The sequence below is a fragment of the Chelonus insularis genome, unplaced genomic scaffold (genome assembly GCF_013357705.1).
Source record: "Chelonus insularis isolate UGA/USDA-ARS -01 unplaced genomic scaffold, ASM1335770v1 contig_354_pilon, whole genome shotgun sequence".
Taxonomy (NCBI): Eukaryota; Metazoa; Arthropoda; class Insecta; order Hymenoptera; family Braconidae; genus Chelonus; species Chelonus insularis.
This window is the reverse complement of record NW_023276519.1, coordinates 1-20,631: the sequence shown is the minus strand read 5'-3', so window position 1 is coordinate 20,631 and position 20,631 is coordinate 1. Positions and strand designations below refer to the sequence as shown.

General features: G+C 29.3%; 7 protein-coding genes and 4 long non-coding RNA genes across 11 annotated transcripts; 8 read left to right on the top strand and 3 right to left on the bottom strand.

Moving 5' to 3' along the window:
• Positions 1 to 139: 139 nt before the first annotated feature.
• On the bottom strand, positions 140 to 494 carry LOC118066741 (uncharacterized). Its single transcript, XR_004690290.1, has 2 exons — positions 320 to 494; positions 140 to 235 (listed from the first exon to the last, which is right to left on the bottom strand). It is a non-coding gene; the product is annotated as an uncharacterized lncRNA (long non-coding RNA).
• Positions 495 to 623: 129 nt separating this feature from the next.
• LOC118066735 (pre-mRNA-splicing factor CWC22 homolog) lies at positions 624 to 3,153 on the top strand. Its single transcript, XM_035083039.1, has 2 exons — positions 624 to 820; positions 898 to 3,153. The coding sequence occupies exon 2, from the start codon at positions 904 to 906 to the stop codon at positions 3,022 to 3,024; it is 2,121 nt and encodes a 706-aa protein (XP_034938930.1). The 5' UTR covers positions 624 to 820; positions 898 to 903; the 3' UTR covers positions 3,025 to 3,153.
• Positions 3,154 to 3,381: 228 nt separating this feature from the next.
• LOC118066736 (mRNA-capping enzyme-like) lies at positions 3,382 to 5,241 on the top strand. The gene has a single exon (XM_035083041.1). It carries the CDS (start codon positions 3,419 to 3,421, stop codon positions 5,177 to 5,179), a length of 1,761 nt encoding a protein of 586 aa, XP_034938932.1. The 5' UTR covers positions 3,382 to 3,418; the 3' UTR covers positions 5,180 to 5,241.
• A 1,172-nt stretch (positions 5,242 to 6,413) lies between these two features.
• On the top strand, positions 6,414 to 7,055 carry LOC118066747 (2-hydroxyacyl-CoA lyase 1-like). Its single transcript, XM_035083048.1, has 3 exons — positions 6,414 to 6,442; positions 6,536 to 6,827; positions 6,912 to 7,055. Exons 1-3 carry the CDS (start codon positions 6,414 to 6,416, stop codon positions 7,053 to 7,055), a joined length of 465 nt encoding a protein of 154 aa, XP_034938939.1.
• A 46-nt stretch (positions 7,056 to 7,101) lies between these two features.
• Positions 7,102 to 12,158, top strand: LOC118066734 (uncharacterized). The gene is made up of 10 exons (XM_035083038.1): positions 7,102 to 7,537; positions 8,656 to 8,757; positions 9,076 to 9,390; positions 9,556 to 9,689; positions 9,805 to 10,015; positions 10,516 to 10,830; positions 10,946 to 11,067; positions 11,187 to 11,370; positions 11,476 to 11,676; positions 11,752 to 12,158. Exons 1-10 carry the CDS (start codon positions 7,235 to 7,237, stop codon positions 12,082 to 12,084), a joined length of 2,220 nt encoding a protein of 739 aa, XP_034938929.1. The 5' UTR covers positions 7,102 to 7,234; the 3' UTR covers positions 12,085 to 12,158.
• A 220-nt stretch (positions 12,159 to 12,378) lies between these two features.
• On the top strand, positions 12,379 to 12,709 carry LOC118066740 (uncharacterized). The gene is made up of 2 exons (XR_004690289.1): positions 12,379 to 12,446; positions 12,496 to 12,709. It is a non-coding gene; the product is annotated as an uncharacterized lncRNA (long non-coding RNA).
• Positions 12,710 to 12,851: 142 nt separating this feature from the next.
• Positions 12,852 to 13,150, bottom strand: LOC118066743 (uncharacterized). Its single transcript, XR_004690292.1, has 2 exons — positions 13,032 to 13,150; positions 12,852 to 12,947 (listed from the first exon to the last, which is right to left on the bottom strand). It is a non-coding gene; the product is annotated as an uncharacterized lncRNA (long non-coding RNA).
• Positions 13,151 to 13,153: 3 nt separating this feature from the next.
• LOC118066737 (mRNA-capping enzyme-like) lies at positions 13,154 to 15,356 on the top strand. Its single transcript, XM_035083042.1, has one exon. The coding sequence runs from the start codon at positions 13,534 to 13,536 to the stop codon at positions 15,292 to 15,294; it is 1,761 nt and encodes a 586-aa protein (XP_034938933.1). The 5' UTR covers positions 13,154 to 13,533; the 3' UTR covers positions 15,295 to 15,356.
• Positions 15,357 to 16,881: 1,525 nt separating this feature from the next.
• LOC118066746 (2-hydroxyacyl-CoA lyase 1-like) lies at positions 16,882 to 18,587 on the top strand. The gene is given in 8 exon segments (XM_035083047.1): positions 16,882 to 16,910; positions 17,004 to 17,295; positions 17,380 to 17,444; positions 17,446 to 17,618; positions 17,712 to 17,949; positions 18,023 to 18,127; positions 18,201 to 18,324; positions 18,374 to 18,587. Coding segments are annotated over 8 exon segments (1,122 nt in total). The 3' UTR covers positions 18,470 to 18,587.
• A 142-nt stretch (positions 18,588 to 18,729) lies between these two features.
• On the bottom strand, positions 18,730 to 19,084 carry LOC118066742 (uncharacterized). The gene is made up of 2 exons (XR_004690291.1): positions 18,910 to 19,084; positions 18,730 to 18,825 (listed from the first exon to the last, which is right to left on the bottom strand). It is a non-coding gene; the product is annotated as an uncharacterized lncRNA (long non-coding RNA).
• A 129-nt stretch (positions 19,085 to 19,213) lies between these two features.
• Positions 19,214 to 20,627, top strand: LOC118066722 (pre-mRNA-splicing factor CWC22 homolog; the record flags this gene model as incomplete). Its single annotated transcript, XM_035083011.1, has 2 exons — positions 19,214 to 19,410; positions 19,488 to 20,627. A coding segment is annotated over exon 2 (1,134 nt), but the record flags the coding sequence as incomplete, so codon positions are not given.
• Between the last annotated feature and the right edge of the window lie 4 nt (positions 20,628 to 20,631).

Sequence of the window (20,631 nt, the reverse complement as noted above, 5' to 3'; positions counted from 1 at the left end):
TTTTTTAGATTATTTATTTATAAATGCCATTAGTTTTTGAGTAATAGTGTCCACTGTTAAAGGCACTGATTGAATTATATCTGTATTATTATCTTCATCAACCTCTAGTAACTCATCCACTTTTACTCCTCTTTTTTTAAGAATGTGACAGAAAGTCAGGTTGCAATTATTTATTGAATTGTTCAAAGGCCCATCCTCCTTTATTATTTCTTTTATTATTCTGAATTCTTGTTTGCTATAAAAAACAATAAATGAAAGAAGTATTAGTTGAAACAATGAATTGTAATTTTACTTGTATCATTAGTAAATGTTACAATACATTTTTTCGGACATGATTGCAATATTTTCTAAAGTTTCAGCAGTTTCTATTTGTACTTCTGTTATTGATTTGGTGGACATTCTTGATAATTAACAAAACAAGTTTAAATGATTAAAAATCAACATTTATAATCGGTAAATGTAATACTCAGTTGCTATTTTTACGCGCAGTCTAAGTCGAATGGAAAATACATTGCCACGATATAATGCTAGATGGCGCAATCGTTAAATTCTTAAGCACTCAGCGATTATTCTCTTTCTCTGCTGATGCTCATACTATACATTGGTACAACTGTTTAGTTCGACATAAGTTTGCGTGAGTTATGTTCATTTTTTCGAGTATAAGAGAGTATTTTTGGAGTATATTTATTAATTTATTGTGATGTTGACATAATTGTTGATGAAAATTGATAAATAGTTGAATAATAGATATAGTAGATATTGATTAGTAAATAAACTTTTATAATAGGTAGACAAAATCGTATTTTGTGTACTTTATTTGGTAAGCATTTTCTAACCTCTAAATTTGTTAAATAATTGGATAATTTTCTTAATTATAAAATAATTGTAAATTTTCAGTAAAAAATGGATCGTGAATCAAATTCAAAACTTCGACGGAGTCCATTCCATGAACGTTCGAGGAGGGAGATTGATCGGTATCATCAAGACAAGAAAAATAAACGCAATAGATATGAATCAAGGCATAGAAGCTTGTCTGATAGTGAACATAACGACTATGAAAGACGTAGAAAAGATGATCGAGAAAATAGGAAAAGACGGAGATCAAGAAGCCCTCGTAAAAATAAAGAACAAAAAAATTCTCCAAAGATACAAGAGGAGGAGGATAAAGAGTTGGCCAATATTACACCAGCACAGAAAAAAACGGTAGATTTACTTACTTCAAAAACTGGAGGAGCATATATTCCTCCAGCTAAATTGAGAATAATGCAAGCAGAGATAACGGATAAATCATCTGCTGCATATCAACGTATTGCATGGGAGGCTCTCAAGAAATCTATTCACGGTTACATCAATAAAGTTAATACGAGTAATATTGGATTGATTACAAGAGAATTATTACGCGAGAATATTGTAAGAGGACGTGGTTTATTAGCACGATCAATTATTCAAGCTCAAGCTGCTTCGCCAACTTTTACACCAGTTTATGCAGCTTTGACTGCTGTTATTAATTCCAAATTTCCCAATATCGGAGAATTATTATTAAAACGATTAGTTATTCAATTTAAACGAGGCTTTAGGAGAAATGACAAGCCTTTATGTATTTCTTCTGGACTATTCATAGCACATTTAGTTAATCAAAGTGTCGCTCATGAAATTTTAGCTTTAGAATTACTTACTTTACTAATCGAAACTCCAACAGATGATTCAGTAGAAGTAGCTATAGCATTTTTAAAAGAATGTGGTATGAAACTTACCCAAGTTTCAAAAAAAGGAATTGAATCAATTTTTGAAATTTTAAGGAATATCCTTCATGAAGGTCAGTTGGATAAAAGAGTCCAGTATATGATTGAGGTAGTATTTCAAATTCGAAAAGATGGATTCAAGGATCATGTGGCTGTTAGTGAAGAATTAGATTTAGTTGAAGAAGAAGATCAATTTACGCATACAATAGAATTGGCCCAATCTATTGATGGCGAAGATATTTTGAATGTATTTAAATTTGATACAGATTATGTGAAAAATGAGGAAAAATATAAAGAATTGATGAAAGAAATTTTAGATACCGATGAAAGTTCAGGTGATGAAGGAGACGAAGAAAATGAGGATTCTGATGAAAGTGAAGCATCAGAAGAAGAAGAAGACGAAATTAAAAAAGATATAATATTAGACAATACAGAAACTAATTTAACTGCTCTTAGGAGAACAATTTATTTAACGATCCATTCTTCATTAGATTTTGAAGAATGTGCGCATAAACTAATGAAAATGAAATTAAAACCAGGCCAAGAGATCGAACTATGTCATATGTTTTTAGATTGTTGTGCAGAAATGCGGACATATGAAAAATTTTTTGGACTTTTAGCTGGCCGATTTTGTGCGATTAATAAAATTTATGTAACTCCATTCGAAAAAATATTCAAAGATTCTTATGAAACAATTCATCGTTTAGATATGAATAAATTAAGAAATGTTTCTAAATTTTTCGCTCATTTGTTATTCACGGATTCAATATCATGGGATGTATTAAATTGTATCAAATTAAATGAAGACGATACTACTAGTTCTAGTAGAATTTTTATAAAAATTCTTTTTCAAGAATTGTCAGAATACATGGGTTTATCTAAACTTAATGCCCGTGTAAAAGATGTAACACTTCAAGAAACATTTGAAGGATTATTTCCGAGAGATGATCCCAAGAAAAGTCGATTTGCAATCAATTTTTTTACTTCAATTGGACTTGGTGGTCTAACTGATGACCTTCGAGAACATCTTAAAACACGACCAAAACCAGTACCTGTTCCACCAGTCATTGCCAAGCCTACTACAGATTCATCAAGTTCTTTATCATCATCATCATCATCATCGTCGTCATCATCAAGTTCCAGCTCTGAATCAAGTTCCAGTTCGTCTGAGAGTTCAGATCAGAAAAAGAAAAAGAAAAAAGTATCAAAAAAACGTCATAGAACAAAGAAACAGTCAAGTGTTAATTCTTCAGAAAAACAATTATTAAAATCGTTTAAATGATTAAAAATCAACATTTATAATAGGTAAATGTAATACTCAGTTGCTATTTTTACGCGCAGTCTAAGTCGAAAGTTTGATGTTTCGTAGTTATGCCACTAGAGGCATTTAACACGCTACCAGGTGGCGCATGGTGACACGACATTTAGTTTCACCACCAGACGGCGCACAAGACTGGTAGTCTAGGCAACGAAAACTGTTTGACATCACTTGAGACTTGGATGTCAACCAGTGCACACCGTGTATTTTTTGCTCTGTTTTTTTTTTTTGAAAATACAAGTGAAGTTTCAATTTTATGCAACATTTGCATAATCAAAACGCAAAAGCGAACATTGATAAGTGAGTGTTTGTAAGAGAAAAAGTTTAATTTGTACAGTTGAGGTCAAGTGAACGAACAATGTCAAGTTGGAGTGCCGAAAATAGTAAAGGGATAATCCCTCCACGATGGTTACACTGTCCTCGAAAAAGTATAGGATTAATAAATAATAAATTTCTTGCATTTAAAACACCACTATCAGAAGCATTTAATAGTCAAGTTTCTGAAGAATGTCGTTTTTCTGTAAACATGTTGTTTGCATCATTAAAGAGTCAAAGACTGAAAATGGGATTACTAATAGATTTGACAAATACTAACAGATTTTATAATAAAGCTGATGTCGAAGCCCACAGTTGTCATTACTACAAACTTCAATGTCGAGGTCATGGAGAAACTCCCACCATAAAACAAACAAAAGTTTTTATTGAAATTTGCAAAAATTTTATTGCACAAAATCCATCGGAGATTATTGGAGTCCATTGCACCCATGGTTTCAATAGAACTGGGTTTCTTCTGATAAGCTACTTAATTGAAAGTGGGACATTTAATTTGGACGCTGCTGTTAATGAATTCTCATCTATTAGACCTCCTGGAATTTACAAGGAAGACTACATCAAAGAGTTATACAGACGATATGATGATGAGAGTTATGCACCGCCTGCACCACCAAGTCCAGCTTGGTGTTTGGAATACGACGACTCCAGAGGGGACGAGAAAGAACATGAACAATTCGGAAGTAGGAAACATATCCGAAGACGTAAGGAACATATTGTTAAAAATCCAGTTTTTATGGCTGGAGTTCCTGGTGTGGTACCTGTACAAGATTTAGTTAAAGTTGCAGGAATTCAAAAAAGAGTTCAAGAAATGTGCCAATGGAATAGAAATGGCTTCCCTGGTTCTCAACCAGTCTCCATGGATTGGGAGAATATTGTTTTACTTAATATCAAACCATATAGAGTATCATGGAAAGCTGATGGTACTAGATACATGATGCTAATCCAAGCAGATAATGAGGTATTCTTCATTGATCGAGATAATAGTGTCTTCCAAGTGTCTGGATTGGTATTTCCACACCCTCGAGATCTTTCAAGAAATCTGAAAGATACATTATTGGATGGCGAAATGGTCATTGATAAAGCAAATGGTACCGAATATCCTAGGTACTTAGTTTATGATGTAATTATGTATGACGGGAACGATGTATCTAAAAAATCATTTTTTCCTGATCGATATACCATCATCGAGAGAGAAGTAATGGGAGGCCGATATAGAGCACTAAAAGAAAGTAGAATATACCGAGAACAAGAACCTTTTTCTGTCCGACAAAAGCAATTTTGGGATATCACACAAGTCAACAGTTTGTTGAGTGAAAAATTCACCAAACAATTGGGTCATGAACCAGACGGATTAATCTTCCAGCCTTCAAAGGAGCCTTACATCTCTGGAACTGCAGCAGAAGTCTTAAAATGGAAGCCATTGTCATTGAATTCTGTAGATTTTAAATTAAAAATAGTCGTTGAATCAGGTATGGGTATTGTACCCAGAAAAATAGGTCATTTATATGTTGGAGGCTTAAAAAAACCATTTGATTACATAAAAATTACTACAGAAATTAAAGATTTAAATAATAAAATAATTGAATGTAAATTTGAAAATGGGCATTGGGTGTTTATGCGTCAAAGAACGGATAAATCATTTCCCAATTCTTTCACCACTGCTCAGTCTGTTTGCCAAAGTATTAGAGCACCTGTTACTTCGGAAGATTTATGTGATTATATTGAGAAATATAAATTTAAAGATGATTCTGATTGTTTGCCTCCACCATATAAACGACGTAGATAACAATTGATAGAAAAATTAGAAAATTAATCATGTTAAAATTGTATTTTTTTTAATGTTAACTGTTAGCTTCATAATTTGTAAATGTTACTTATTATTAAATTAATTTAATATTTGTACAGAAATTGTATTTTCTTGAATAATCTATTTTTTCAAGATAGATTGTAAATTAGATTTATTGGAAATTATATTAAAGACTGGAATGCATGTGTGATATGAAAATGATAGTAATTGTACTATAATATTTAATAGCTTCTTTTGTAAAAATTAAAATGTATTATGTATATTAATTTAATAATTTATTTTTGTTAAATGTCATTTTTTTAATTTAAATTAAATTTTTTTACGTAGAGTTTTTAAAGACTGGAATGCATGTGTGATATTGTAATAATAGTAATTATATTGTTATATGTAAAAATGTACTGTATACATATATCTATTTTTTTGAATTGAATAAAATTTGTTATATCGATTTTTCCTATAAAAATAGCATTTCTTCATTTAATTACCTTTCATAGACATAAGTACATAGTAATTAGTTATTAAGAATGATTAATTTAAAAAAAAAAAAAACTAAATTCAAAAATATATACTTCAAAATACTTAAAATTACTCATGTCTCGTTATTTACTCCACAATTAGCATCTATATTAATAACATTTATCAATAATGTTAATAAAATTTTAACACTCAACTCTGATTTAATAATATTTCTAGACATGAGTTATTAGTTATTAAGAATAAGAAAATTAAGAAAAAAGAATTTTTAAGACATAAGTTTATAGTAATTAGCTATTAGTTATTAAAAATTATTAATTAAAAACAAAATTTAAAAATCTATATCCTTATATATTAACAATTAATACGGGCAATTGGGAATTTCCCATGCTTTGTTATTCTGTACCTGGGTATTTTTCATTCCCGGTAGGCAAATATTTACCCTTAATAGCTATAACCACCTGTCGAATCTTTAAGAGTGCACTAAAATTAATAATAAAATAGAATTAGAAAGTTAGGATAGTAATGTACTTGCGCTCTTTTAAATAGGGATTAAAAAGGGATTTTAAATTGTCATGCGGGTACTACAAAATAATCAAAGTTCTCCATTAGATTTAGGATGATTTATACTTGTATGATAGGTACTGTTGCGCAGAAAATTAAAACTGACTATTTTGTAGTGCCCGCATGAAAGATCCTTATTTTTAATTTTATTGCACTTTCAAAAGTTCTAGAGGTAATGGTAGTTGTAAAGGGTAAAGGGCAAAAGTTTGCCTACCTGGGCTGAAAAATATAATTTTAAATTCCACTTCAGAAACTTAGAGAAGTGAAAAATTAATTACTTTTAATTTTCTTTTTCAGATCGCACAGTTCATTTGTGGTGTACGAAGGATCTTTTGCTTTGCTTTTCCTTATATTTTTAACATTTACTGAAGATGAACTCCAAATGTTTATTAATTCAACTAATTTACCATTTTTACCAACTCCAATGGGAAAAGGTGTTATTTCTGATTTGGATCCACATTGTGTTTCAAGTGCAAGAACAACTGCTTTACTTCATGCGGATGTTATACTTTTATTGGGAGCTAGATTAAACTGGATGCTCCATTTTGGTCGACCTCCACGATATCAAAGTGACGTTAAAATCATACAGGTTCAACTATTTCATGATCTGTTGATAAGTATAATTAAAAAGTTTATTAATATATAATGGAAATTTTATTCAAATTGAATGCAGGTAGAGATATGTGCAGAAGAATTACATAATTCAGTTACATCAGAAGTTGCTATTCAAGCGGACATAAGATGCCCTTCAAAGCAAGAATTTTTATTTTGGTCAAGAAGAAGACTGGTGGACTCAATTAGAAAAAGCTGGAAGTGAAAATAAAATGAAATTACAGCAATTATCATCAGATATATCAGTTGCTATCCTTTATTCATGAAACTTTTTCAATGTTGTCAGTGTATGTAGATGTTAATTTTATAAATTTTGTCAATAGCTAACAGTTTCGGTGGCCAAAAAAATATAATCACTTTTTTGATTTTTAAGTTTCATTAAAAATGGAAAAAAAAATCTATTTATTTTTCGGCCAACAGTGTAAGTGTGCGAAGTTTTTCACAGAAACTGATGAAATTGATCAAAAAACTATTCATCAAAAGATAGAAGATCTTTGTGTACGTGATGTAAACTTGAAAAGATTGAGACAAAATAAAACAATTGTATTACAATTAAAAGATGATGACAAGAACATCTGGTGTGATGTTGAAGATGATGATACATTTACTGATAAAACAGAAATAAATGTTATTTTTATACCATCGGATCACCCGACATCACCAGCTCCATTTTTCAATAGTAAAAATGTAATGAAAATTACAGCAATTATTTTACAGAATATAATGGAATATGCATGATTAGAATTAGTGTTTTAGATATAAAAAAAAATTAAAATCTTTTTCAGATTCTTATAGTTATTACATACATTACGAAAACATGATTGATTTTAGGTTATGAGAAATTTTGGTATTTTTCTCACAAACCATAACAAACATGTTATGTGATAGAATAATCGATTCTTTTTCAGCAGAGTTTAGTGGTTATTATGTAAATTTTAAATTCTCGTATAACATCAAGTTAGCATTCTATGATAGATTATTCATATGTATTTTTCGTCATGCCTGCGCGGAAAGTTCACTTTTCCATTGGAGAGGGGTTGAACTTTCCACTCAGGTATGACGAAAAATTATATTCAGCCCTAAGGAGGACAATTAGACAAGCTTAAACCACGTGTTTACCCCCCTCGCCTTCGGCTCGGGTTGTAATTTTACACGTGGTTTGAGCTAGTCTACTTTTCCTCCCTAGGTGTGAAATATACTATTATTCAAACGAACGATAAGCAGTAATAATGAAGTTATTGTAATTTATATACAAAGAAAAACAAATGGATTATCTCTTACAGATTCTAATCATGCATTTCTTTATAATTGATAAAAATTTTCAGTATCATAGTTTTTTAGTTGTCAAGAATAATCAAATTAAAATAAAACTTCTATATCAATAATTTGCGAACTTTTATTTTTAGATAAAAGAGAATGAACGATATTAGTAATCGTTAATTGTTAAAACTAACTAAATTTGCAGTTAACATAAATAATTACTATTTAAAATTATTTAAAAAAAAAAACGATAAATTCTACTATATGTTACTTTAAATTTTTTTAATCTATTACAATTTTAAGTAATAAACAAAAATTCTATAATTAAAAGGAATAAATACTCTGAATAAGTTGAAATGTTTTATAATTTATCAGAATCCGACATTAAAATTCAAATTTTTTTTATAGAAAACATAGACAGATTTCGATATGATCAAGCAGAAATTTTTTAAAGAATTGATAAAGTTATATTAATTATAGCTACATTTCATTATATTTATGAGTTTTTAATAGTTTCCGTAAAACTGATTACTTCTTTTTTTCAGGAATGTGAAGAGATGCGACGGTATATTAAATTAGTGAACAATGAGCAAAAGTTAAATAATGGACCAAATCAACAGTTTTTAGAAGGAAATCATAACTTATTGGTAATAAAATTTAGCTTATCAATTTTAAATCATTTACTATACAATTTTTTGTTTGTAGGAATTCGTATAAAGTGATCTCTTTTTTTTTACAACATATTTACAAATTTGATTATTTATATTATTTTTTTTAAAAACCAATGAACTTATCCAATTACTAGAAAAATTCTTTTTTCTCATGATGTGATAATTTTCTGAACTTCTCGTATAGATAAATAGTAATACAAATTATGAAAATGAAAATAATTATCGAGCTAATGCATTAAATAATTAATAGTAATCCGTGTAATTTTTTTTTTTTATAATTTTTGTATGATCTAGGTTCAAGGAGACAATCAGAACGTTGTTTCTGTTAATACGTATCCAGAAGCAAGCTATAGTGGATTAGCTTCTAGACCTCTGTCTTTCATAAACGTGAGAGATACTTCTTTTTCTACATTACCTCCTTTAACATTCGATTTGAATGAAAAAATTAAGAGAAAAGGAATATTAGCATCCCAAAAAGATCTTATTTATCATTGGGGTTGCTATTTGTGGGAGAATACTGAAGGAAGACCAAAAAGGCAGGATTATCAAAACCTAGCTTCAACAATTGTTAGAACGTATCCAGTACTTGCTTCTACTGATGGTGATAGCGTGAGTATAACTTTTACTTAAAAATATTAATATTTATTTCTACAACTATTTAAAAAAAAAATAATCACGTTTCTATGTTTTTGATGTTGCTATCTTACGTAATATAAGTTATTATTTATATAACTATTATTTTAATTGTTTATTATTTTTACCTTTAAATTGCAGGTTATTATCCGAAAATCATTAAGCACATGGATACGCAATCACCGTGCAACTTTAAAAAACCAAGCTGCGAAAAGAGATCACGAAGGGCGTATAGTTAATTCTAGCTCAGACACTGATTTAGTCAGAAAAGACGAGTATGTTAATTAAATAAATTATAAAAGAATATATAACTTTCAAAATCTGTTATTCTTAATGAAATATTCCAGTCTTATCACAAAAATAGATATTCAAATTGTTGATATATTTCAGAGATCAGTATGACGTAGAACAATCATTAGAAGACTTTGTGAAATATTCTCAATGTCTGGCATTTTCTGATAATTACTGTCAAAATCCTACAACTCATTACCATGATAGCTGCGAAGACGTAAGAACAGCATATACTGGATCAGTGGATAATGAACATGAGTTTAGTGATGAACAAAATGAACATTTCTTAGAAGAAAAACATGATATACAGGTAATCAAATTTAGTTAATTTATCATTTATTGATTTCTTTTTTTTTTTTATTAGAAATTTCACTAACAAAATTACTGAGTTATTGACTATAAGTAATTGCTCTCGTTACATTTAGTAAAAGTATGAAAGATTGGGAAAAGAAAAAACAATGTGAATACGAGTACAGCGAATAGAAGTACAGTAGTTTATGACAGACAATTATAGAAAGACTGACTAAGATAGGCCAGTATTGGCAATCGGTTTTAATATGTTAATTGACTTACATAAAAATTCAAGTAATCATTGAATGGCTATAAATAGACTCGCAAGCATCAAGTTAAAGAAATATTATCATTACTGGTGTAATAACAAAAAATTTATTACATTTTTTTTCGGAATTCATTTTATGATCCTCAACACAGAAATACCAAATAAAAATTGCCTACAATAGTTAAATAATTATCGATATATTTTTTCTTCTATAATCTAAATTGCACTTTTATAATTTTTGTATGATACAGGTCCAAGAAGACCATAAAAACATTATTTCTGTTGATGTGCATCCAGAACCAGATTGTAGTGAATTATCCTCCAGATCTCCATCTTTTATGAATGTAAGGGATACTTCTTTTTCAACCTTACCTCCTCTTACATTCGATTTACATGAGAAAATTAAAAAGAAAGGAGTATTAGCATCCCAAAAAGATCTTATTTATCATTGGGGTTGTTATTTGTGGGAGAATACTGAAGGTAGCCCAAAAAGGCAAGATTATCAGAGACTCGCTTCGACAATTGTCAGAATGTATCCGGTTCTGGGCTCAAGTGAAGGCGATAGTGTAAGCATAATTGTTACATGAGTTTTCAGTCAATCATTCATTATATTAAAATATAATAATGTTTCTTTTTTACGTAAAGTTTTAATGGATTCCTTTTTTTATTTCTAAACTGCAGGTTATTATCAGAAAATCATTAAGTACATGGATACGCAATCATCGTGCAATTTTAAAAAACCAAGCGAAAAAAAGTCACAAAAGACGAATCGTAAATTTCCCATCAAACGTTAGAAAAGAAGAGTAAGTTAATAAATAAATTATGAATACATATACTTTATACAATCTATATGTATTAATTAACTTTTCTGATGCTTCCATGAAAATGAATATTTCAACAATATTGATATTTGATATTTTAGAGATCAGTATGATATAGAACAAGCATTGAAAGAGTTGGCGGAAAAACAAAAGGAAGGAGACTCACCTCATATTCGCCATATTTTGAAAATCACCCTGGCAATCCGACGTACGTGGATTAAAAAGAGTGCCAAGTCTATTACTGAAATCATAAGAAAATATCCCCTACTGGCAAACAGTGAATTGGTAAGTATTTTAAAATAAATAAAACAAGCTTCCTTTTATAATCATTACATAGATGAGAATAAGAGCAATTCTGTTGATAACTTAAATGCTTCTTATTTATTCTAGGTCATCTTCGAATTCTGTAATTTAAAGCACCTTACTGAAGAAGTTTTAAGTAATAATATTGACAAGATGTTTGATAAATTGACTACATTTTTTAACACTGGAAAAACTGATGACAAAACTAAAGCCTGTTGTTTACAACTTTTGTACGACCGAGTGACAACGATAAAGAAAACTATTAAACCATTAATAACTATTGAAGAAGTATGTTATGATGCATTCACGAATATTTCTCGATTATTTTGAATAATTTTATATGAAAAACAATACTTTTTACAGGTTTATTCATCTAGTAAAAATCTTATCGCAGTTGAAGGAGAATCACCACGCAGTGTGATATATACAAACGAAGATGATATTGAAACTGCATACATTGTTGCTGACCCGGAAATTAACATGAAAATAGAGAAACCGTCAATAAAGAAAATAATTATGGTCCTGTTGGCTGCATATTATGTATGGGACGTCACTTATCCAAAACCTTACAGGAATATTTTAGAATATTTGGATCATGAAGTGATTGGAACTCCAATTGATAGAAAAAATGTTGTGCTATTAAAATTCATACGCCAAAGAGATTCCGAAGAACAAAATATAAAAAATGTGGTATAAAGAATTAAAAAAAAAAGAAATTTTTTTTTTATTGATTATTTATATTATCATATCCTATGATTATACATTATAACTACATAGAATATTACATATTAATAATGTTTTGATGTAAAACATTTTAATATATTAAACAATAAAGTATTTACTAATAAAACTATTATTTGATTTCGACACAAAGCGTTTAAATGATTTTAATTTCTAAACACCGCAATCATTGAGCGAATATTTTTATTAACAGTACTCCACCATATTCACTGTGTGCTGACGTTCATTATGAACGAATGATGGAGCTTTTCGATAGAAAAGGATATTTTTGTCCTACTGTAGACGATATTCAAAATGCAGTAAAGAGCTCTTTAAAGGTAAAAAAAAATTACTTACTAATGGAATCTGTTGTATTTTACCTCATAGGTAACAGATGCACCAAGTCTTATAAATATACTAATCAATCCAACTGCTGAACGCAAAGAACAAAAATTCGGGTGGCTGACAGAATCAAAGCTTTAATATTATATTTTTATGATAGATGATTGTTGAATAATGGATAAAAGTTTGTACTAAATTTAAGAAAATATTTTTATTAAAAAAAAATATAATATGAAATCTATTATATATGAAAATAGAATTTTTTAGATTATTTATTTATAAATGCCATTAGTTTTTGAGTAATAGTGTCCACTGTTAAAGGCACTGATTGAATTATATCTGTATTATTATCTTCATCAAGTAGATCTAGTAACTCATCCACTTTTACTCCTCTTTTTTTAAGAATGTGACAGAAAGTCAGGTTGCAATTATTTATTGAATTGTTCAAAGGCCCATCCTCCTTTATTATTTCTTTTATTATTCTGAATTCTTGTTTGCTATAAAAAACAATAAATGAAAGAAGTATTAGTTGAAACAATGAATTGTAATTTTACTTGTATCATTAGTAAATGTTACAATACATTTTTTCGGACATGATTGCAATATTTTCTAAAGTTTCAGCAGTTTCTATTTGTACTTCTGTTATTGATTTGGTGGACATTCTTGATAATTAACAAAAAAGTTTGAATTATCAAAAATCAACATTTATAATCGGTAAATGTAATACTCAGTTGCTATTTTTACGCGCAGTCTAAGTCGAAAGTTTGATGTTTCGTAGTTATGCCACTAGAGGCATTTAACACGCTACCAGGTGGCGCATGGTGACATGACATTTAGTTTCACCACCAGACGGCGCACAAGACTGGTAGTCTAGGCAACGAAAACTGTTTGAAATCACTTGAGACTTGGATGTCAACCAGTGCACACCGTGTATTTTTTGCTCTGTTTTTTTTTTGAAAATACAAGTGAAGTTTCAATTTTATGCAACATTTGCATAATCAAAACGCAAAAGCGAACATTGATAAGTGAGTGTTTGTAAGAGAAAAAGTTTAATTTGTACAGTTGAGGTCAAGTGAACGAACAATGTCAAGTTGGAGTGCCGAAAATAGTAAAGGGATAATCCCTCCACGATGGTTACACTGTCCTCGAAAAAGTATAGGATTAATAAATAATAAATTTCTTGCATTTAAAACACCACTATCAGAAGCATTTAATAGTCAAGTTTCTGAAGAATGTCGTTTTTCTGTAAACATGTTGTTTGCATCATTAAAGAGTCAAAGACTGAAAATGGGATTACTAATAGATTTGACAAATACTAACAGATTTTATAATAAAGCTGATGTCGAAGCCCACAGTTGTCATTACTACAAACTTCAATGTCGAGGTCATGGAGAAACTCCCACCATAAAACAAACAAAAGTTTTTATTGAAATTTGCAAAAATTTTATTGCACAAAATCCATCGGAGATTATTGGAGTCCATTGCACCCATGGTTTCAATAGAACTGGGTTTCTTCTGATAAGCTACTTAATTGAAAGTGGGACATTTAATTTGGACGCTGCTGTTAATGAATTCTCATCTATTAGACCTCCTGGAATTTACAAGGAAGACTACATCAAAGAGTTATACAGACGATATGATGATGAGAGTTATGCACCGCCTGCACCACCAAGTCCAGCTTGGTGTTTGGAATACGACGACTCCAGAGGGGACGAGAAAGAACATGAACAATTCGGAAGTAGGAAACATACCCGAAGACGTAAGGAACATATTGTTAAAAATCCAGTTTTTATGGCTGGAGTTCCTGGTGTGGTACCTGTACAAGATTTAGTTAAAGTTGCAGGAATTCAAAAAAGAGTTCAAGAAATGTGCCAATGGAATAGAAATGGCTTCCCTGGTTCTCAACCAGTCTCCATGGATTGGGAGAATATTGTTTTACTTAATATCAAACCATATAGAGTATCATGGAAAGCTGATGGTACTAGATACATGATGCTAATCCAAGCAGATAATGAGGTATTCTTCATTGATCGAGATAATAGTGTCTTCCAAGTGTCTGGATTGGTATTTCCACACCCTCGAGATCTTTCAAGAAATCTGAAAGATACATTATTGGATGGCGAAATGGTCATTGATAAAGCAAATGGTACCGAATATCCTAGGTACTTAGTTTATGATGTAATTATGTATGACGGGAACGATGTATCTAAAAAATCATTTTTTCCTGATCGATATACCATCATCGAGAGAGAAGTAATGGGAGGCCGATATAGAGCACTAAAAGAAAGTAGAATATACCGAGAACAAGAACCTTTTTCTGTCCGACAAAAGCAATTTTGGGATATCACACAAGTCAACAGTTTGTTGAGTGAAAAATTCACCAAACAATTGGGTCATGAACCAGACGGATTAATCTTCCAGCCTTCAAAGGAGCCTTACATCTCTGGAACTGCAGCAGAAGTCTTAAAATGGAAGCCATTGTCATTGAATTCTGTAGATTTTAAATTAAAAATAGTCGTTGAATCAGGTATGGGTATTGTACCCAGAAAAATAGGTCATTTATATGTTGGAGGCTTAAAAAAACCATTTGATTACATAAAAATTACTACAGAAATTAAAGATTTAAATAATAAAATAATTGAATGTAAATTTGAAAATGGGCATTGGGTGTTTATGCGTCAAAGAACGGATAAATCATTTCCCAATTCTTTCACCACTGCTCAGTCTGTTTGCCAAAGTATTAGAGCACCTGTTACTTCGGAAGATTTATGTGATTATATTGAGAAATATAAATTTAAAGATGATTCTGATTGTTTGCCTCCACCATATAAACGACGTAGATAACAATTGATAGAAAAATTAGAAAATTAATCATGTTAAAATTGTATTTTTTTTAATGTTAACTGTTAGCTTCATAATTTGTAAATGTTACTTATTATTAAATTAATTTAATATTTGTACAGAAATTGTATTTTCTTGAATAATCTATTTTTTCAAGATAGATTGTAAATTAGATTTATTGGAAATTATATTAAAGACTGGAATGCATGTGTGATATGAAAATGATAGTAATTGTACTATAATATTTAATAGCTTCTTTTGTAAAAATTAAAATGTACTATGTATATTAATTTAATAATTTATTTTTGTTAAATGTCATTTTTTTAATTTAAATTAAATTTTTTTACGTAGAGTTTTTAAAGACTGGAATGCATGTGTGATATTGTAATAATAGTAATTATATTGTTATATGTAAAAATGTACTGTATACATATATCTATTTTTTTGAATTGAATAAAATTTGTTATATCGATTTTTCCTATAAAAATAGCATTTCTTCATTTAATTACCTTTCATAGACATAAGTACATAGTAATTAGTTATTAAGAATGATTAATTTAAAAAAAAACTAAATTCAAAAATATATACTTCAAAATACTTAAAATTACTCATGTCTCGTTATTTACTCCACAATTAGCATCTATATTAATAACATTTATCAATAATGTTAATAAAATTTTAACACTCAACTCTGATTTAATAATATTTCTAGACATGAGTTATTAGTTATTAAGAATAAGAAAATTAAGAAAAAAGAATTTTTAAGACATAAGTTTATATTAATTAGCTATTAGTTATTAAAAATTATTAATTAAAAACAAAATTTAAAAATCTATATCCTTATATATTAACAATTAATACGGGCAATTGGGAATTTCCCATGCTTTGTTATTCTGTACCTGGGTATTTTTCATTCCAGGTAGGCAAATATTTACCCTTAATAGCTATAACCACCTGTCGAATCTTTAAGAGTGCAATAAAATTAATAATAAAATAGAATTAGAAAGTTAGGATAGTAATGTACTTGCGCTCTTTTAAATAAGGATTAAAAAGGGATTTTAAATTGTCATGCGGGTACTACAAAATAATCAAAGTTCTCCATTAGATTTAGGATGATTTATACTTGTATGATAGGTACTGTTGCACAGAAAATTAAAACTGACTATTTTAGTCGTTTTAATCCTTATTCAAACGATTTTAAGTATATTATTTCTTCGAATGTTTTAATTCTACTTCATTTTATCATCTCAGTGTTGATGATTATAAAAAATTGATGCTTTTCAATCAATAATACTCTAAATCTGTACACAATTAACACAAATTAACAATAGATTAGAATCAAAAATGTAGAATAATATTCGACTTTAACGCTTTTGAAGAAGAATTAAAACGACAAAATCGTTTAAAAATTTTTGAATTCATATAACGGTATTATAAAATAGTCAAACTCATGGTTTAGATTTGTAATTGGCTTTATACTTTTATAAAAAGTATTTCAATAAAAAAAAAATTAAAACTGACTATTTTGTAGTGCCCGCATGAAAGATCCTTATTTTTAATTTTATTGCACTTTCAAAAGTTCTAGAGGTAATGGTAGTTGTAAAGGGTAAAGGGCAAAAGTTTGCCTACCTGGGCTGAAAAATATAATTTTAAATTCCACTTCAGAAACTTAGAGAAGTGAAAAATTAATTACTTTTAATTTTCTTTTTCAGATCGCACAGTTCATTTGTGGTGTACGAAGGATCTTTTGCTTTGCTTTTCCTTATATTTTTAACATTTACTGAAGATGAACTCCAAATGTTTATTAATTCAACTAATTTACCATTTTTACCAACTCCAATGGGAAAAGGTGTTATTTCTGATTTGGATCCACATTGTGTTTCAAGTGCAAGAACAACTGCTTTACTTCATGCGGATGTTATACTTTTATTGGGAGCTAGATTAAACTGGATGCTCCATTTTGGTCGACCTCCACGATATCAAAGTGACGTTAAAATCATACAGGTTCAACTATTTCATGATCTGTTGATAAGTATAATTAAAAAGTTTATTAATATATAATGGAAATTTTATTTAAATTGAATGCAGGTAGAGATATGTGCAGAAGAATTACATAATTCAGTTACATCAGAAGTTGCTATTCAAGCGGACATAAGATGCCCTTCAAAGCAAGAATTTTTATTTTGGTCAAGAAGAAGACTGGTGGACTCAATTAGAAAAAGCTGGAAGTGAAAATAAAATGAAATTACAGCAATTATCATCAGATATATCAGTTCCACTGAATTATTACACCGTTTTTAAACATATTCAAGATGTTTTACCTACTGGTATTTTATTGCCATTTACCAATATCGTTATTGAAATTAATTATATTTTAAAAGTCAATAATAACTATTTCTTAATTATATTTACATTTTTAGACTGTATTATTTGTTCGGAGGGTGCTAATACAATGGACATTGGTCGATCTATACTTTTAAATTTACATCCTCGCCATAGGCTTGATGCAGGAACATTTGGAACCATGGGTGTGGGTTTAGGATTTGCAATAGCTGCAGCATTACATTGTAAAGATTTTTCTCCAAAAAAACGAGTTATTTGTGTTGAAGGAGACAGTGCATTTGGATTCTCAGCGATGGAAATTGAAACAATGTTCAGGTAAGCTTAATGTACTAATTTGATAATTCAATCTATTTTGAATTCTGCTTAAAAAATTATATTACAATTAAAGGTATAAACTTCCGATAATAATAATCATAGTTAATAATAATGGAATCTACGGAGGTTTTGACAAAGAAACCTTTAATCAAATTCAGAATCAAGGGCCAACAATATTGTAAGTTTATTAAAATTACGAATTGAAAATACTTTAATTAAATTAATCATTGAGCGAATATTTTTATTAACAGTACTCCACCATATTCACTGTGTGCTGACGTTCATTATGAACGAATGATGGAGCTTTTCGATAGAAAAGGATATTTTTGTACTACTGTAGACGATATTCAAAATGCAGTAAAGAGCTCTTTAAAGGTAAAAAAAAATTACTTACTAATGGAATCTGTTGTATTTTACCTCATAGGTAACAGATGCACCAAGTCTTATAAATATACTAATCAATCCAACTGCTGAACGCAAAGAACAAAAATTCGGGTGGCTGACAGAATCAAAGCTTTAATATTATATTTTTATGATAGATGATTGTTGAATAATGGATAAAAGTTTGTACTAAATTTAAGAAAATATTTTTATTAAAAAAAAATATAATATGAAATCTATTATATATGAAAATAGAATTTTTTAGATTATTTATTTATAAATGCCATTAGTTTTTGAGTAATAGTGTCCACTGTTAAAGGCACTGATTGAATTATATCTGTATTATTATCTTCATCAAGTAGATCTAGTAACTCATCCACTTTTACTCCTCTTTTTTTAAGAATGTGACAGAAAGTCAGGTTGCAATTATTTATTGAATTGTTCAAAGGCCCATCCTCCTTTATTATTTCTTTTATTATTCTGAATTCTTGTTTGCTATAAAAAACAATAAATGAAAGAAGTATTAGTTGAAACAATGAATTGTAATTTTACTTGTATCATTAGTAAATGTTACAATACATTTTTTCGGACATGATTGCAATATTTTCTAAAGTTTCAGCAGTTTCTATTTGTACTTCTGTTATTGATTTGGTGGACATTCTTGATAATTAACAAAACAAGTTTAAATGATTAAAAATCAACATTTATAATCGGTAAATGTAATACTCAGTTGCTATTTTTACGCGCAGTCTAAGTCGAATGGAAAATACATTGCCACGATATAATGCTAGATGGCGCAATCGTTAAATTCTTAAGCACTCAGCGATTATTCTCTTTCTCTGCTGATGCTCATACTATACATTGGTACAACTGTTTAGTTCGACATAAGTTTGCGTGAGTTATGTTCATTTTTTCGAGTATAAGAGAGTATTTTTGGAGTATATTTATTAATTTATTGTGATGTTGACATAATTGTTGATGAAAATTGATAAATAGTTGAATAATAGATATAGTAGATATTGATTAGTAAATAAACTTTTATAATAGGTAGACAAAATCGTATTTTGTGTACTTTATTTGGTAAGCATTTTCTAACCTCTAAATTTGTTAAATAATTGGATAATTTTCTTAATTATAAAATAATTGTAAATTTTCAGTAAAAAATGGATCGTGAATCAAATTCAAAACTTCGACGGAGTCCATTCCATGAACGTTCGAGGAGGGAGATTGATCGGTATCATCAAGACAAGAAAAATAAACGCAATAGATATGAATCAAGGCATAGAAGCTTGTCTGATAGTGAACATAACGACTATGAAAGACGTAGAAAAGATGATCGAGAAAATAGGAAAAGACGGAGATCAAGAAGCCCTCGTAAAAATAAAGAACAAAAAAATTCTCCAAAGATACAAGAGGAGGAGGATAAAGAGTTGGCCAATATTACACCAGCACAGAAAAAAACGGTAGATTTACTTACTTCAAAAACTGGAGGAGCATATATTCCTCCAGCTAAATTGAGAATAATGCAAGCAGAGATAACGGATAAATCATCTGCTGCATATCAACGTATTGCATGGGAGGCTCTCAAGAAATCTATTCACGGTTACATCAATAAAGTTAATACGAGTAATATTGGATTGATTACAAGAGAATTATTACGCGAGAATATTGTAAGAGGACGTGGTTTATTAGCACGATCAATTATTCAAGCTCAAGCTGCTTCGCCAACTTTTACACCAGTTTATGCAGCTTTGACTGCTGTTATTAATTCCAAATTTCCCAATATCGGAGAATTATTATTAAAACGATTAGTTATTCAATTTAAACGAGGCTTTAGGAGAAATGACAAGCCTTTATGTATTTCTTCTGGACTATTCATAGCACATTTAGTTAATCAAAGTGTCGCTCATGAAATTTTAGCTTTAGAATTACTTACTTTACTAATCGAAACTCCAACAGATGATTCAGTAGAAGTAGCTATAGCATTTTTAAAAGAATGTGGTATGAAACTTACCCAAGTTTCAAAAAAAGGAATTGAATCAATTTTTGAAATTTTAAGGAATATCCTTCATGAAGGTCAGTTGGATAAAAGAGTCCAGTATATGATTGAGGTAGTATTTCAAATTCGAAAAGATGGATTCAAGGATCATGTGGCTGTTAGTGAAGAATTAGATTTAGTTGAAGAAGAAGATCAATTTACGCATACAATAGAATTGGCCCAATCTATTGATGGCGAAGATATTTTGAATGTATTTAAATTTGATACAGATTATGTGAAAAATGAGGAAAAATATAAAGAAT

Coding starts and splice junctions, on each gene's coding strand:
- LOC118066735 (XM_035083039.1), top strand. CDS start 904: ATGGATCGTGAATCAAATTCAAAACTTCGACGGAGTCCATTCCATGAA.
- LOC118066736 (XM_035083041.1), top strand. CDS start 3,419: ATGTCAAGTTGGAGTGCCGAAAATAGTAAAGGGATAATCCCTCCACGA.
- LOC118066747 (XM_035083048.1), top strand. CDS start 6,414: ATGGTAGTTGTAAAGGGTAAAGGGCAAAA. Junction 6,443..6,535: donor GTAAAGGGTAAAGGGCAAAA/GTTTGCCTACCT, acceptor TTTCTTTTTCAG/ATCGCACAGTTCATTTGTGG. Junction 6,828..6,911: donor GTGACGTTAAAATCATACAG/GTTCAACTATTT, acceptor AATTGAATGCAG/GTAGAGATATGTGCAGAAGA.
- LOC118066734 (XM_035083038.1), top strand. CDS start 7,235: ATGGAAAAAAAAATCTATTTATTTTTCGGCCAACAGTGTAAGTGTGCG. Junction 9,690..9,804: donor GATTTAGTCAGAAAAGACGA/GTATGTTAATTA, acceptor GATATATTTCAG/AGATCAGTATGACGTAGAAC. Junction 10,831..10,945: donor GCTCAAGTGAAGGCGATAGT/GTAAGCATAATT, acceptor TCTAAACTGCAG/GTTATTATCAGAAAATCATT.
- LOC118066737 (XM_035083042.1), top strand. CDS start 13,534: ATGTCAAGTTGGAGTGCCGAAAATAGTAAAGGGATAATCCCTCCACGA.